This window comes from Dendronephthya gigantea, unplaced genomic scaffold (assembly GCF_004324835.1).
Source record: "Dendronephthya gigantea isolate DGI-Jeju-01 unplaced genomic scaffold, DenGig_1.0 000183F, whole genome shotgun sequence".
Classification (NCBI taxonomy): domain Eukaryota; kingdom Metazoa; phylum Cnidaria; class Anthozoa; order Malacalcyonacea; family Nephtheidae; genus Dendronephthya; species Dendronephthya gigantea.
Window position 1 is genome coordinate 74,026 of NW_021163193.1, and position 18,268 is coordinate 92,293.

The 18,268-nt window shown below is 36.4% G+C and overlaps 1 protein-coding gene across 2 annotated transcripts in view; it reads right to left on the reverse strand.

The window, feature by feature from the left end:
- Positions 1-18,268, reverse strand: part of LOC114538398 (cullin-3-A-like) — a 43,448-nt gene that overhangs the window by 2,600 nt on the left and 22,580 nt on the right. For both annotated transcript variants that reach the window (XM_028559576.1, XM_028559575.1), the window contains 13 exons: positions 14,213-14,302; positions 13,762-13,830; positions 13,370-13,471; positions 11,464-11,571; positions 11,117-11,241; positions 8,665-8,716; positions 8,162-8,203; positions 7,923-8,024; positions 6,344-6,461; positions 6,087-6,155; positions 3,808-3,880; positions 3,418-3,487; positions 1,628-1,734 (listed from right to left, as the gene is read on the reverse strand). In XM_028559576.1, the coding sequence (XP_028415377.1) occupies positions 1,628-1,734; positions 3,418-3,487; positions 3,808-3,880; positions 6,087-6,155; positions 6,344-6,461; positions 7,923-8,024; positions 8,162-8,203; positions 8,665-8,716; positions 11,117-11,241; positions 11,464-11,571; positions 13,370-13,471; positions 13,762-13,830; positions 14,213-14,302 (1,127 nt within the window). The remainder of the gene's footprint in view (positions 1-1,627; positions 1,735-3,417; positions 3,488-3,807; positions 3,881-6,086; positions 6,156-6,343; positions 6,462-7,922; positions 8,025-8,161; positions 8,204-8,664; positions 8,717-11,116; positions 11,242-11,463; positions 11,572-13,369; positions 13,472-13,761; positions 13,831-14,212; positions 14,303-18,268) is intronic.

Genomic DNA, 18,268 nt, shown 5'->3' on the forward strand with positions numbered 1-18,268 from the left:
CCACCCAACGTCGACCGTCCATGACATAGAATTTGGACAACTTTGGATTCGCCTATGTTCTACCGGGTTTCGGGTGTGCTCCGCGCCGGCTCGGGGACGAGGATTACTTAAGTCGATGCATTATTGTTCATGGGATTCCTGCCCGCTACCAGTCAAAAAGAGTTGCGTGCACAATTAAGGCTTAGTCGTGTATTTACAGTGTATCAAAATAGCTCAGTTTCAGTGCAGTGTATTTATTGAGCCCGAGTTAACGCCTACCGGGCGTTTTGTTCAGTAAAATTTATGAAGAGTATTAAATGGCCTTTGAACATTTTGATTTGGCTCCATCACCAGTAACTATACGAGGCAATATTACCGCTCAGCCTACTCTTAGCCGCAATTAAGCCAGCAACTACGGCTATTCAAAAAATATGGCTGAAATTATTCGGCCTTCTTGTGAAAACCATGCAAAATGAGGTAGCAAAATATGGTGTGAAGGTTACGGGTATTTAATATAGTTGTGCTGCTTTATAAAACAGGTACCCAAATCATGCTAAAAAGTTAGTCGCCCAGGCTCGGTATTACAAGTTTATGCTGAACTTATCTTCTAAGAACCAATTAGTTTGAAATAAACACCATTGATTTCAAAGTGAATATTAAAGCTTGTAAGCACCTTGCGAATAATTACCCATAGTCTGTGATAGTAGGGCCTAGGTTATACGTCGCATATTGGTCGCAGCGAACGCAATTCGAACAATGGATAATGGGAAGTTAATAAACAATCATTGGATGAGGCTGAGCATATCAAGAATTTTTCAGACCAAGATCAATGTTATTCAGGTCAATGCGCTCTTTTGCGCTCAAGTTGCTGGCGTGCCAAGGTCTGGGCACTATAAAGGGTCATTTAATTGTTTTTTTTTGGATGCAAGTTCGACACAAAAAATAATTGTTGGAATCTGAGCACGTCAGCAGCTGAAACTACGTTATAAATACAGAATATTGAGAATTAACGGGTGCTTTCTGACGAATCAGGAACGACAATACACACGAAATGTATAATAATGAAGCTGAATAAGGTGTTTGAAATCAAAATGCGACATAACCTTGAAAGGCGAAAATCATTCTGCTATCCTAGTCTCACAAGAAACTGCGTGCACACTCTTTTCATAATGACTAGGTGCATGAAATTTATTTAACAATAATTAAGTGCGTTTTGATTGCCTTTTAAAAGGCTGGTCTGTGTCTTTTTAATTCCCACATTTGGAAAGTTTTAAAACGAACTCTTTATATGTTTGACTTTCAAATATCTTGAAAACAGTTTAAAGTAAAAAGGCCGAATTATTCCTCGTGACAAAAGGACAATAAAACCACCACATTATAAACACTGAAAACTTATTTATCTTTTTACTTATGCCATCTGGGATTTGATCTTGCCCCTCATGCGCGATCAAGCGCGTAACTATATAACAAAACACTTGTACACTACCTCGGGAAATAGTGAGTTTTGTTTTTCCTCGAGTCGGAATGTTTCCCAGACTTCTGGGAAAACAAAACTCACTATTTCCTCCGGGAGCATACATTCACTGTATATTATTTTCTGTCTATGTCAATCATCAGTGAACCAAACATACTCCATAACGTTTCTTACCTATCTTCTTGTGTTCTTGCTAAATATTCTCGTTCGATCAGCCCTTCAATTCTTTTCTTTATAACTTGAGGACTAGGCATAAACCGAGATTTCAATTGTTCTGTGACCTAAAGAAAAGAAAGCAATCAGGTAAAGATCTATTTCAGAAACATTCTGACGTATATGCATGCATGGAAGCCATTCAGACAACAAGTCGAGTGGGGTGGACATATTCATGCATTCATGTCCACAGACCGTACAAACAATCAATTTGAAAATAATTGAATTATTTAAAACACGAATATATGAATATGCTCCCCCCTCACTTATCAAGCTGGCGACGCCACTGGTTGCCGAATCTTTGTACCAATAGCTTACAAAATGACGCGAATATATACTTGCTAATATTATTCCTCAAATTCAAATTGTTCAATCAAAAAACATTATTTCTACCATGTGACGAGGAGATTTTTCGCGGTATCGTATCCCAGTCCCCAATTCCCGAGCTATACATAGGTGTAACATTTTAATGTCATAAAAATTTATCACACTGTGATACTAGATTTATCTTACGCGACATCTCGTGAGGACTACACGCACCTACTGAGAATAAAGGCGGGAATAGTGTTGCTGTTTGTTTGAAAACAAGAAATTAACGATTCGGACGAGAAAATTAACCGCATTCTCGACGAAGGACATACAGAAACACAAAAAAGTTGACTAATGTTAACATACTTTATACGGTAATTTTTTTACGTCTTTTTCGAGTACTTTTACTGATTTATGGAAATAATTCTTCGAACCTTGTACTTTATGTTTGGCTATTCTACAAACTCACAAAACTTTTTCGGTATAATATATCATGCATACATATATCATGCTCAGTATTTTCCTTCGGACGAAGTCCTCGGGAATATCATCAATTCAAAAAATATTTCGCTGAATCCCCCCACACTCCAGGAGTTGGTTGTATGAAAGCCGAATATACTATCCACCGGATAGTAGTTTTTACAATCGCTTTAAAATTGCCCGTTGTTGGGTACAACTTAGATTAAATCTTATAGTATTCCTAAATCGATGATCCTCTTCAACAATTGTTGGTTCCAAAGATGAAATTTTATCGGTTTTTAGAACGGTTGAAAAATCATATCCGGTGGATAGCGCTATTCGGCTCTCGAAAGGTGGATAAAGTTATCCTCTGGATAGTGATTATTTCAAATGTTAAAAAACTCCTCACTACTTGGCATGGCAAAGATTTAACTTCACAATTTGACGATTATAAATTTAATATAAGTAGTTCTTTTTTCGAAGCATTTTAACGACAGTTGAAAACGTCACTATCCTCCAATGGATAATTCTATCCACCTTTCGAACAACCGACCCAAGGTCTATAAATGATAAATGGCGTCATATAAAATATCTAGGCATTCTTGTTCGCTTGGCGTAAAACGTGAAGTTTCAACTCTTTATTATACGGATGGGGGTATTTTACTGGGAAGTATAAAACACTCGTGTAACTCATACGCCACTGCATCCGGGTACAATGCGCACGGACAATAAACGATCGGGGTTTTGAAATCATTGTATGAACTTTTTACAAGTTCAGATTAGGTAAGCATTTTGTGGTAAAATAATTATATGGTTTTGAAGGAAAGAAAATACATTATCTGATTGGTAAACACAGCGTGACAGGCTGGCAGCGTCTTCAAACTGTTTTTGTCTCTTTTAGGCAGTTATTATACCAGATGCATTTGAAGCAATATGCACATGGATACTGATTTAATAGCTAAATTTAATAACATAAAAAATACCTCAGCCACTAGAAGATTGTGTGGACGTTTTTTGCGAGCTTTCATAATACGAACTATTGCAGCTTCAACTCTGAGAAATAATTAAGGATATAAAGACAGAAAAGACGTCATAATGTGGTCAGTGTGTCTGGACAAACGGCAAAATAGTATCTATGTGTTAATATTTACCATTTTATTTAAATCATTTGTAGAAATAAAAATTTCCATAATACTTGACACAAATCTTCAATACCCTAAAGTACTGCAACAGGCTTCTTTTTCTCAATATTACACAAAACCATTTTTTGTGATAATGTAAAGATAATGTGATCAAACTTTATACCAAGAATAAATTCAAAACGCAAATTATTTTTTTTCTGATCACCGAAATATTTTTAGTTGAAAGGATACTCATGCTTACGATCATCTTCAACTTTACAGCGAGTTTCTTTCCGTTCCGGTTCACCTTCACCTTTTGCAGCAACTAAAAAAAATAAAAATATAAAAATATATATGAAAAAATGCAAAACTCGAGTTGTTGCCACTGATTGATTGTTAAAATACAAAGATTGTGGCGAATGAGAGCGGTTTCAGACAAAGAAAACTGAAAGAAGAAATAGAGAAATGCAGTATATATATATACACACCGCGTGTAGCGACCGCTTTATTTTGAGATTAAAGAATTAGTTCAATATTATTATTTATGCTCTGCTTTTTTTGGTATTGAGCACTCTCCTTGTTTATAACAAACAAGCAAAATTTTGAATATATATATATATATATATATATATATATATATATATATATATATATATATATATATATATATATATATATATATATATATATCCAAATGTAATTGTTTGTAATGGATAAAAGAGTGCTCAATACTAATTACAAGTAGAGCGAGTCATTTATTGAATTTATCTTAAAATATTGTCGTCGCTACACGGTGTTTCACGCCTGACCTTTTACAGTCAGACGATCTTCAGGCGACAAATACAGGATTGAGTTCAATCATGGTTCAATGTTTGCTTGCGACGCATCTTCAACGGTCTGCTGACGCGCGCTCGCGCGCTTAGATGTTCGCGCCCCATTCTGCGTGCGTTTAAACCGCCCCGCATTGAACTTGTTCCGGTGGCAGCACTTCGAGAACAGTTCGCTTCTTTTGTTCAAGGATTTACTATGGTCTGCTTGTATTATGCATAGTTTTTCTGAAAGGCATAAGTTGCAGCACTTTTTACCAGCAGTGCGGGGGGTGGCGCGTTTCAAAATTGACCAGTTGATCTTGAATGGTTTCCCACTCGTCTTAAGTTTCCAGACATGTTTCGACAGTTCTGTGTCTGTAGCGTAGCGTTCGTTGTTGATAGATCTCTTGTGATTCCTGTAGCGTTCTTTGAAGGTCGTAGCCGTCATTCCGATGTACTCTTTCGTCTCCTTTTCGTCTTTAGTCAGTATTATTTCGGCTTTATACACGATGTTCTTCGTCAAGCAATTTCCTTGAAGAGGGCAGCTGTCTTTGATTCTGCAATTGCAGTTGTTGTTTTCGGTTCTTCCTGTGTTTCGTGCGTTGTTTAGTAGTCGATGGTTGTGGTTTGAGATCGCGCTTTTTATGTTTCCCATACAGGAGTAGCTCACTTTTATTGAGTTCCTATTGAAGATTTTGTGTAATGGGGATGATTGCGGAAAATGTTTGTCTAACAACTGTAGGAACTTGCGTGCAACGTTCGTACTGACATTTTTGCTGTATGGCGGATTGAACCAAATGATTTTCCTTCGACGCGCTCTTTCTGGTGACGAGAGGTTGATGGTGCGGTCAGTTTGGTAATGCATTTTGAAGTTGTAATTGCTGCGTTTGAGGGCATTCTCATAAAATGATGTTGAGGAGTCGAAGGATGCTTGATCAGATGACAGGGTGGATATTCGATTGTTCACCGATGTTGGGATTTGTTTGATAATTGATGGAGGGTGATTGGATCTGCTGTCGATGTAGAGGGGATCGTTGTTTGGTTTTCGGTACGGCGAGTATTTCTGGTCTTTCAGGTTTAGGGTGATGTCGGTTGTTGGTGGAAGATTTCGTGTAGATCTTTTCGAGCTTTATCAGCTGATCGACCACTGACACCTTTCAATAATGCTAGACCGTCGTCCCGATACAACCCAACGCCGTTACCGAACTTTCGTTTTAGTTGACTCAAGATGAATAGCCCGACGAGCTCGCAAATCTCGGCTCCATCATAACTTCCCATTGTAACGTCGAATAAGGAATCATTTCCCCGCTTCACCCAGGTTTTCTCGCCGTTATCTCGCGTTTTCCCGCTTCACCCAGGTTTTCTCGTCGTTTTCTCGGTTTTTTGCCACCGGAACAAGTTCAATGCGGGGCGGTTTAAACGCACGCAGAATGGGGCGCGAACATCTAAGCGCGCGAGCGCGCGTCAGCAGACCGTTGAAGATGCGTCGCAAGCAAACATTGAACCATGATTGAACTCAATCCTGTATTTGTCGCCTGAAGATCGTCTGACTGTAAAAGGTCAGGCGTGAAACACTGTGTAGCGACGACAATATTTTAAGATAAATTCAATAAATATATATATATATATATATATATATATATATATATATATATATATATATATATATATATATATATATATATATATATATATCGACTAAATGTCAATAGTCGGGCATACCTGTCTGTATTTTTACTCGGTGCAGTCTGGATGTAAATGAGTCATTAACTCGAAACTTATGCATTGGTTCTGAAATGAATACGGCAAAAAAACAACATAAATGTCACACTACTTTGTATATATATATATATATATATATATATATATATATATATATATATATATATATATATAATATATATATATATATATATTAATATATATATATATATATATATATATATATATATGTATATTTATATATCAATTAAGCACACCAATATCTCTGGATTTTGGTTCTTTCAACAAAACGCGTTGTGCTGCCTTGCCACAAGCCAGCGATTGTAAAGCCCGATGTAAATCTCGTTCAGGAACATCTGTTTCACTAGAGATCTCCTGAAATACAAAGAGATATTAAGAAGGTTGTTTCACTTGCGTGGTGAATGGAGACTACTTTTGTTCTTTAAATCAGAAGAGCGATGGGCTTAAAAATATTATTGCCATGTTATCAATACGTAAAAACTGCGGGAAGATTTCGACGAGGTTTTAACGTAGAATGGAGGACCTCGTGCTTACACTAGTGGAAATATAGATAGTATATAGCAAACATACCAATAGCAGCCCCAGCCAGATGGTCAATAAATTAGATGTTTGCGATATATGACATGAATTATTCACAAAATATCAAGCGTGATCGAATCACATAATTTTGACGAATGCCTTCATGCATGAAGATATATAATGGTAATTGCACTGAGTGGAGTGCAATTTGGTGTGTAATCAACTTGTGACTACAAATCGCACTCGCGATTTTGTAATCACGTGTTTGATTTCAAAATTGCACGACATGAAGTGCAATTGCCACTTTATTATATTCATTTTGCAATCATACAAAAAATTAAACAAATTCAAAACGATTCATTGGCTGAAAGAACCGTAAACGCTGTAAAATGTGAGTAATTTTCATCTATTTTGGTCAAGAAATTTTGCTGGGGCATTTAAAAATTCAAAAAAATAAAATTTTGTGCCTTTTTGCCCTGTAATTTGATTGAATAGTTATACTGAAATACTAAATCTGATTGGTTATTGTGGTGCAGAGCTTCAATCTTATTGGCTTATAAATGATGTGATTAATGCTAAAAAATAGTGCGATTTAGGAATTAATCACACTATTTTTAACCAATCAGATTGCAAGAAACACCATTGATTTCAAAATGAATATAATAAATATGAACATACAACCCTGCCGATAATTAATCTGTCTCTTTCTTCCTATAAAATCTGACCTAAACCCAGAAATCTGATAATGTAATAAGATATTTTATTATATGGCACGCGGTCTCGTGACTAAAATGGCGTGCGCTGATTGGTTCTTTGCCGGTCTGGAATCCCCCAGTATTAGACCGTTGCCGTAGTAACGGTCCAACTCTCATATTTTTGAACAAAAACAAGCTTGCACTTTTATTTTTGACACGAAAAATATCGACGGAGAATGGACGAAGAAGAGCATTATTTGGTACATGTGAATATTATATTTATTCATCTTTGATTTTTGTTCATATTACTGAATCATTATTTTTTAACGAGTAAAAAACAAAGTTTTGGAAGCCACTTTAGTGCTTGCTTGCCGACTGGCTGGCAAAAGAGCCGGCAAGAATGCTGCAGCGCATTGTATAAATAAATAAACTAAATACTGTATGCCATATAATAAATCCCTTATTAACCGAATACGTTCGGTCCGTACTGGAAAAATATCAGACCTCGGTCTTTTATGTACGTACTGTCAAGACCTCGTCTGATATTTTCCTAGTACGGACCTCAAATTCGGTTAATAAGTGGTATATCTACGTACTGTACCTCACAAGAAAACGTATCCTTTTTGTTGAATAACATCAAGATGCACATCTGGTAAGTTGACACCTGGATTATGTGCTTATGCATATTGGCAGCCCCATCGTCCTAACAAAACAACACAGTTACTATGCGTCACGAAATGAATTCTAATAATGAAGGACCGTTTGGAATATATAAATCAAGGTCAGTTTGTTACAGGTTGCAATAAAAATGCTGCATGCATATACACATATATTTCGTACCTTCTTTGAGCCAAAGAATACAGCATTCAAGTCAGCAGAACCCTGAAAATACGGACAAACACAGTAAGTTCGGCTAATTGTACACTTCAATTAAAATCAAATTGTTTTACATGTTTCATGTGAGCTGATGACTTACTATAGTGGTACATAACTAATTGGTCAGTAGCAAGCGCGGATAAATATGGCAATACATCATCTACAGATAATCAAACTATCTGCCATGGCATTCAGCTCGACAGATAACATTCATCGCGGTAATCTTAATAATTTCTATTGTCACGAATACCAGATCCAAGAACAGTATATGTATATTTAAAAACACGCTTTGTCAACACGCTCAGTTTGCAATGGCTGCCGTCAAAGGCAACAAAATAATGCAAATGGCTTCAAATTTTATGGTTTCAAGCGATTCTGGCAAAACTTGAAAATACTCGTAAAATTAATCCCATGCAAATTTTACTTGGACCAATGGTTCTGTGGCATGTGGTTCTGGCATAGCTTACCATTTGTGGTTGAAGAGTTAATTGTCTTCCACTATGGCATCCCAAATAAAACCTGAAAAACAGCAATATATATTGTATGCTGAGTGTATGCTGGTGAGCATTGCGAGCTTGGCAGGCTACACCTAAGCAACCAGACGTTTGTCCCAACATAAAAATTTTGACTTATCCCAGTAAAAATATAATGAACTAGGTTAAACATTAAACATTACGTTAGCCGCGGATACTGTCACTATTAAATTATAATTTTAGTTGCCCATGTAAACCGGCCTAACCGGGCGCGATTTTCTCAGTTTAGTCTCTTTTCTTCGTCAAACAACTGTGACTACATTTATATGATGGCAACAATTTTTCGTCACTTCATAGGAATAGCCAAAATAGTTGCGTTGTAAATAATGTAAATAAACCGCGGTGCATTATACTGTATAGTCTATGATGTGGATACTTCGACGCGTCAATCAATACAAAACAATATACTTATAATCAATACTGTATACCGCCAAAATGATTTGATTGACGCACAAAATGTCCGTTTTGTATAGTATTATTTATGTACTGTATGCAGAATATCAGGTATCGACTTGCTATCGACATAATATACATTCGTGTAAGAGATCTATCAATACATAAACAACACAGCGTCGTTTCTTCCTAACCTCTTAGCTTATTTATGGAAAGAATAAACCTTCCAAAGTATATTTGTGTGGAATTGAAGATCGTAATTCATAACATAAGTTGATAAATTGCGTAGATTCTCAAAGAATTGCTCGATTTTTAGGCCCAGAATGTTTTGAAGCAATGTTCGTCGCTCCTCGTTTCTTTACATCGTGAGAATAATGTTCAAGTCTCGACAGCACATGCGCAGTTGCGACGTACAGGAAAAAGTCGGGTGTTCCGGGGGGTAATTCTACGCAAATCCCTTTAAAACAAAACCCAAACCGCCGAAAAGCAATGCTTCAAAATTTACAGTAACCGTCAAAATTCCTCAATATTTTGGTGAACTTTGCAAAAGGGATATAGCCCATTAATAAATAAAGCAAGTTAAACTGATTTAAATTACTGATCATATACAAAAAGTTACTATACGCATAAATCAACTTAGCCCCCCGTAAAGTTTACACTATGACTGACTGACTGACTAACTGACTGTCTGACTCACTGACTCGTTTGAATTTTCGCCACTATTGGTTGATTATTTTTCGGAGGAAATAGGGTTATTCGTCCGCGCCCGCGGTTTTAAAGCAATATCGTGCACAAGCGCGGGAAATTCGCAAGCTTGTTTTCCTTTTACATAATAAGGTGCTCGTTTCGCATCAGTTTCAAGGGAAATGGAAAAATTACCCGCTCAATAGAGACTGTTTTTCGAAATCCAATAAATAATAAAACAATTACTAAATTATGCTTTCGGGGTATGTTCAGAATAATTCTGGCCTCGGTCAACGTTATCAAACATTGACTTCGGCCTGAATTATTCTAGATATCCTGCTCAGCCTCATCGAATAATTAATTATATATCTTATTATTATTATAATTATATATCTTCTGTAATCTTTGTCAAATGCTGCAAATTTATTGCCTAAGAAGAGTGCGATTTGAGCATTAATTGCACCCTCTCCTTATTAATAAGTAATTTAAGTCGTGCATTAATGCGAAATCGTACTCGCGGTTAACAAATCAACCTCCTGCTACGCAGTCGGTATATTTTGTAAACACTCGAATGATTTTTGCATTAACTGCACTCCTATTCGTTCTATTGCCATTGTTAATTGTACTGCAGTACAATTAATGATTTTGTTAAACAAAATGGCGGAACGTTTTTTTGCATACAAACTAAATCATAGCCCAGGAAGAAGTAAAAAACCAGAAAGGTAATATACGCCCTGTACCTAGATATATTAATTTCGAGAAAATAATCGATACACCGAAAAATTACACCGCAATTACCTCGAAAAAGAATTTAATTAATTCAATTTTATACGATTGCGCGAGCGAATTTTTCCCAAACGTTCACCATCACGAATACACAATGGTTGAGTAGCCAATCAGAATGTAGGAGTTGTAATAGACAATAGTCGGGTGTATACTAAATCATATTACAACAATTATCGTGTTTGCATTTAAAATTACGCCGATAAGGCGCTAAGAAAGTTATACGATATTATTTTTCTAATAATAAACAAATAATTATGCGATGTTGCTCGTACATTTCGGTATTAATAGTACTCGTGCTGTTTAAAATAATGCCAAATCGGACTCGCTCTGGTAGCTGGCACCATTCGTACTATATTATTCCCGAATTGTACCCGCATCGCATAATTACCTCCTATACCTATTGGGAATTACGACTGCATTAAATCAAACAATCACATTGTGCATGGGTAAATCTTAATTTCCTCGTTAAGCTTACATACAAGAGAATAAATATCACATGACATGCAAAAAAGGTAAAACGTACCTTCTAAAACAAGCAAATGCATACTCTGTCTGCACAGGTATTGAACAATTTTGTGGTGCGGGTTGAGTTGGCCAAAATCCGGTTGTTAAAATTCTCACGTTCAAATCTACTCCTCGCAAATCGATCTACATACGATAGTGAACATTTTACATATACAAACATCTTATCACAATATCAAAAGAATTGCCATTGTCACTACAGCTACACTGATATTTATATATTGAAAAAAACAGTTTCATGGCTTCTTTAATTCGCTGCCAAAAGCTCCGACACGACGACACTAGGTATTACAAATTAGTTTTCTTTTGCGACTACCCGCAGAAAAAAATTGGTAAGAATATACATACATTTTTAGTGATGATGTGTTGTTTGAATTCGTCCATAGTCGTATTCGATAAGGTAATATCCTTAAACATTCCCTCCAGTTTTGATGTAAACTGACACCCACATTCTGTCTAAAAATATAAAATTAAGGCAATATTACATTCATATACCCAAACACAAATAAGAACTCGCGGGAATTACATTTAATGCCGGTATTACCATCATATACACATTAATTGTGGAAAAGCATTGCACCGGCATGGAAAGCGTGGGTTCCATTCCTGCCGGAGGCCTCATAGGTGACTCATTTTTCCTCAACTGTTCCTGGCTAGAATTTGAAGTGTGTATAATTCCAGCCGAAATTAAGACCCTTTGAACCTCTAGAATTTACCTGCATCAGTGAAGTGCCCCAAATCATAATTGATTTACCCTCATCTATGCACTATTAGTATAAATTTCGAGGTAACTATTGATTTTCCTGCATTCTGATTAGTCAAAATTCACGGTCTCTGAAGTGATAGTCACTGGTCGGTGACTATAGCTTTTTGCTGTCGTAAGAAATTTCAAGTAATTATAATTTTTTATGATTATTATTTGTAAACACCTCGAAATTTATACTAAAACAATTAGTCGCCCAAACCGAGGTGATTACAAGCCTATATTCACTTCGCGTTCGGCTCAGTGAATATAGGCTTGTATATAATCAACTCGTCTTCGGCGACTAATTGTTAATTCCAACCATTTCCAGCTGATAATTTTAGCAGATATAAGATAAAGGTTATTTCAAATAGATTCATTGTGTCAATAAAAATTTCGACAAAGCAAATTTAAACTCTATATATTTCGATTCAATTCTCAATTATGTTCAGGAGATAAAATTTTACAAGATCTAGATCTTGTAATATATTTTAGTCCTGCGAGCTGTATACGAGCATGGTAAATACGTTACTAGAAATACATGCATGCAGCAACCCCTCGCCATTTCAAACGAAGCACAATATTTCCTGAGCTAGCCAGACCTAACCTTCAATATTATGAAATGTCCTAAATGTAAAGCCGATAGCTGATGTTTCAAATATTTAGGAAACAAACACAGTCGTAAAGGTGAAGTGAAATCACCCGTTTTCCTGCTGATTTCCGTTGCATTAAGTTATAGACTTTCACAGTTTAAGTGAGAGTTAATACTCCATTATAGCTAAACCTTCAAAACATCAAAACAGCCAAAATAATATAAATAACAAAGCAGTGAACGTCGAATGTTGTTTTTCGATTATTAAATTCATGCAGTGATTGCAGTCGACTATATATAAACCTTAAAAGTGATATTTGTTTTATTAAAACTCCGAATTACACTTTTAAGGACTCTTTTGGAAGTTAAAACGATGATGTAAAGCCTTAAATAGTCGGTCACGTCTTCGCAAAACCGAGCAAAACGACATACTGTACCAAGGTCATAAAATGTATTCGTACAGCAAACACGAAATAAACCTCGAAAAAAATAAAATAGACTCCTACCATTTCAAGGATTATAATCGAGTTGTCCCTTTTCACCGCTAATTCCTCCAGTTCTGATAATATTTTAACCTCTTCCCAGTGTTTTATCTGTTATTTGATTCCACATTTCATATTTTGTTTTCGAAACATTTTTTTTAAAAATAGTTTGCAAAATGACAGTTAAATTGCTGACGTTTTTCACTGAAACACAAACGTTTCGTCTTAGCCAATCAGGAAGTTGCTGATTACCAGTCTACACTCGTTCGCATTTCGCGCATGCGCACAAGTACCATGACCATTGAACGTCCATGACATTTGGGCAACTTTGGATTCCGCTATGTTCTCCCGGGTCCCGGGTGTAATTCCTAATCTCCGGGCGGAATTAGTACCCTCGCACGGTGCTCCGCACCGGCTCGGGGATTATAGCATATTTACCTTGAGTTTCGAGATCATGTTTTTCTCAGCATCATCAGATACACTTTTATTCAAAAGCAGTCTTTTAGCTAAGTGATGTTTGTAATACCTCTCAAACACATCCTATAAGAATAAGGATGTGTCGCAGTTTTTTAGCTGTTTTGGTGAGGAGGAAGAAAGCTCTCCCATCCCAGCCTTTCTTTGGCGCCCCCCCCCCAGTAACAGCTTTCGGCCCCCCTCTAGGTCGTTTCTTAGTGTAAATATTAGCCAAATAACCAGTTCAGTTAATGATAATCTCCACCAAAATGCAGGAAATCAAGGCATAGAGATTCAAAAATATACCGAACGTTTTCCGGGGAAGGTTCCCTAGACCTCATTATAACTCCTGCATCTTTAATTTACCAATTTCTTACCTTTTCTTGTATATATCTGAAAAGTACCATGCACTTGTCTAGTACAACTTCAATTTCTTGCTCCGATAACTAAATGAAAGTTTACAAGAATGTTACGTGACGATTTTGAGAAGAAGTTAATTGGCTAATTTTACCATATCGTTTCATATTTTTATGTTGGTTTACAGTCGACAATAAATTAATTGCAGTAGTCATATTAGTATTAAGGTATTTGTGGCTCTTTTTTGTGGTACTAATAGGAAGCGTTTGCAGGCAACGGCAATCAAACATTTTTGTCAGAATTTTCGCCCAACTTTTCATACAGTAAAATCAATGTATTTTACACTAGTCTTTCAAAATTCTAAGGGCACATTCATAATATTTTGCGATTCACTGAACCTATTAAAAATGTACCTAAAAGCTACAAGTATTACATATAACATTAAATGCGTAGGTCAGCAAGAGAACTTACCCCTTTTACTCCTTTCTTTAGTTTATCATCTATGAATAACGATAGATACTCTGGTGATTTTTCATTTAGGTTTAAAAAATATTCAAATTCCTGTGAAAAAGATTGAAAATGCTTGTGATTGATACAACATAGAATTAACGTAGATATAGTATTTAAGCTGCCTCAATACCGTATTCCAAATTATTGTAGGGAATTTGTCTCGCAAGAGCTGTGGTGCACCGCTCGAAACCTTTGGCTAATTTTCCGAAGCGCGATTTGATTTTGCTCGCATGATACGGCAATTCATCGAATAAACCGTTCTTTTGATGCTGATAGATTAAGTTTAGGTTTAACTGGGGTAAGAATATCCAGTACCTCTCTGAAAATAACTGTTGTGGGAAAGTTTTTCCTGGAGCAGATCTCAATTTACAATAAAGATGATAAAGAGAAAGAATATAGACTTTGGTTCTATTTTAATAATATCGATTGAAGAACACAATTGAAGAATACGATTGAAGAACACAACACAAACCATTTACATTAATTCGCGAACTCCAAGGTTATCATAAGAACAAATGCTTTTAAAATACATAAGCGCGAATTTCAAAGTGTAAGACAGTGAAAGTCATGTGCATATGTAAACATATCATGCGGTTTATATTTACATTTTTGAACTTATTACATTTTTAAAGTACGATGTACTGCCTGAATATCGAACAACGTTTAGGTTCGCAAGGCTTCTGAGTATGAAATATAGTGTTCTGTGTTTATGTTCAGAAGCTTTATATTGACGACTGGCACGTGCGCGGCACGCCGGAGAAAATGCCAGAGAAGGCGTCTGGTTTATTTTATAAAACGTTTTCTTACAAGAAAATGGAAAATGTGATTCAGTTTAAAAAAATTCTGTCCAGCCCAAAAATATTTATCAGGAAAAATCACGTTCCTTTTAAAAAATTTTGGCGTAGACAGAATTTTTTAAATAACAAATGGGGGTTACCAAATTTGTTTTCGAGTAAAATGCGTGAATAGGTAAGGAACATTGAGCCAAATCGTGTAGCTAAAAAGATGGCGAATTTTGAGCTTTGCTGACGCCACTTGGTTCCTTTTGCTAATGGTAGTTACCACTGACATACCGCGATACAAAGTGGAAAGCTGTGTCCGACACCCTCCCGATTTTTATGAAAATATTTTCGGCTTTCGCCTTCGGCTTATATTTTTTTTTTATAGAGTGTTTCTCTTTTTCCCTGTTCAACAAATGGAAAGGAGACGTAACTTCGTGCCCTACGTCTGACGTTGCGAATGGCTTAGTTCACTTATCGGCAGAGTTTTTTTCTCATTTAGCTGTTATTTTATAGCATCCAGGTAAGCCGGTTTTTATGTTTTTTGCCTATTGACTATAGTATAAACTGATTCCCAAAGGTTCTGAGCCAATAAGATGCTATGAAAAAAGGAAGAGGTGGCTTGTCATGCCAATTGCTGAACATTGAACTGAGATAAATACAACAAATTATACACATTGTTATGAATGTGTATTGTTATTGAGCAGTGTGTCTTCAATCTGCACCCACTTTTATAATTTTCTGTTTATGGTATCAACTTCCAAGGGGCTATGTTCATTAGGCCAATCAGAAGGAATGGAGTCTATGGATAGATGAATATTATCCATTACTATGGTCAGGGGTCCAATTAGATCATATTGAAAACTTTTATAGCCCATTGAGGTACAAGCTGCACTTAGCATTATTCAGCTGCCCAGCATCTCGCCTGAGCTTTGGCCTGTGTTCCTTTGGATTATGCATGGTCAGCATAGACATAAAGTCCTGAAGACATTCAAGAGAACATCATTATTAATTGCATACTTTTGGTAATATTTCTGCAGTTCAGGGTTCAGAAAAGCCTAATTGATGTCCATAAATATCCAGTTATCCTATGTATAAATAATGAAAATATCATTAAAAAATAAAACTAGGGATCCAAGGATATAGTGCAAAGTTTTCGTGTCCTGTAATACCTAAGCAACCAGACGTTTGTCCCAGCATAAACAGTTTGACTTATGCCAGTAAAAATATAATGAACTAGGTTAAACATTAATCAAAAGGAAATTACTCAAAGTACTCAAGTTACGTTAGCCACGGATACTGTCACTATTAAATTATAATTTTAGTTGCCCATGTAAGCCGGCCTAACCGGGCGCAATTTTCTCAGTTTAGTCTCTTTTCTTCGTCAAACAAATGTGACTACATTCACGACATTTATATGATGGCAACAATTTATCCGTCACTTCATAAGAATAACCAAAATAGTTGCGTTGTAAAAATGTAAATAAACAGCGGTGCATATTATGTCTATGAATAGACATTCGTGTAAGAGATCTATCAATACATAAACAACACAGCGTCGTTTCTTCCTAACCTCTTAACTCTATTTATGGAACTAGAAGTTACTATCGCAAGGGAAGTGCTGGCATCGCAAGTCCATTTATCACATGTTGAAGAAAAACAACGGCTGTTTAAACTAAATTTGTCTACTCCATAGAGGCTTTCTGGGCTTTTTTTCAAATGAATAATATTGTGAACATTGTCGTGAACAATGGTGCATTAAGTGTTAGGCGTCACTACTTTTACAGTAACAATGTTGCGACAACATATGTTTTTGCGCGTGTATTTGATACAGCATTAATTTGCCCCTGCCAGCAGTTTCACGCGTGCTGAGAGTGAGAGCAGTTTTGAATAGACTCCTCAAGGTTATTTCCGCCATATTGCCTGCGGCTGCAGGGCAAAAAAAACTGGGTTTTGAGCTGCGCGACCCGCCAATTCAGGCATTTACATTAAGATTCAATACATATGGCGGTCACAGAATGTTTTCCTCTTTGCCACCATTTCTAACGAAGCACTGTGTTGTTGTGGCGTGACGGGATTTTATTTCAATTGATAATAGTAATACTCAATCTCGTCTCCAGAGTGCCCAGAGCCCGCGATGCTTTGCTTGCAAGTGTGAAAATTGAAGGCTATTATAAGAGGTAGGTGGCGGCTTTTCGGGGCGGTTGTCGTGCGCTTGTCATCATGCGGAAATACAAAATCACAAATCGTCCTTTGTTGTGAGTTCATGCAAGTTAAACCGCTCAATAAAACGAGTGCTTCGTTAAAAATTGTTAAATTCAATGTTCACTTGCGGTTTGCCTACGAAGTGGCAAAAACGAAAACTTTCTATGACCGCCATTCATATTGAAACTTAAAACTCCTTGTCATCGGATCAGATGGCATCTTAAAGTGGTTAGCTCACTTTAACTTGCGATTTCTGTGTGAAAACTTAACCGATTTTAATAGAAACAGAACCATTTTAAGGAGGAAATTGTCCTCAATAGATACATTCTTTTTTTAGATCGATATGTTGCCAATTCGCCATAATATTCACTTGAGTTAAGCGCGTGCTTACTACGTGCTCAGAATGCTGTCATGCGGTTGGAAAAGGCGACAAAACTCTATGATACCCCCCCTAGGGTAAATTTGACCCCAAATATCGACTCCGGACGTAAAATTGGACCAAGGGGTCAGTTTTTCGGCTTTTTTTGTCCGATTTTTTTTTCGATATTTGTATTATTGTGAAATAGTATTCCCAGTGATGAGATTTGGCGTCCTTCCCAATTGGCGTCAGCAGAACTTCTGCGCACTGCACTCAGTTTACCACGCAGTGGCGACGAATTTGTATTCTAATAAGTTTCAAAAAGCTATATTGTATAGAAGTTGCAATTTTCAGGAAATTTAATTTTTCCAGACACATAAACACTAGAAGTTGCAAAGTTTTTCATATAATCAATATAAAGGCTGCGCAAGGAGCTAGAATGTAGCTACAAATCTACACAGTCAACGTCTTAAACGGAAAAAACACTTTCGCATAATTTATTCATATTCAGCCACTTAAAAGTCATTTGCTGGACAGTAATTTTCATTTTCTTTTGGTGTATCAAATACGATTTTTATTCCCCTTAGAAGAAATCGTATACATAAAAGATGAAATGTTTGTTCCTTTTAAACGTTTCATATGATTATGTTTGTGTGCTTCTTACTTTCCTCACGA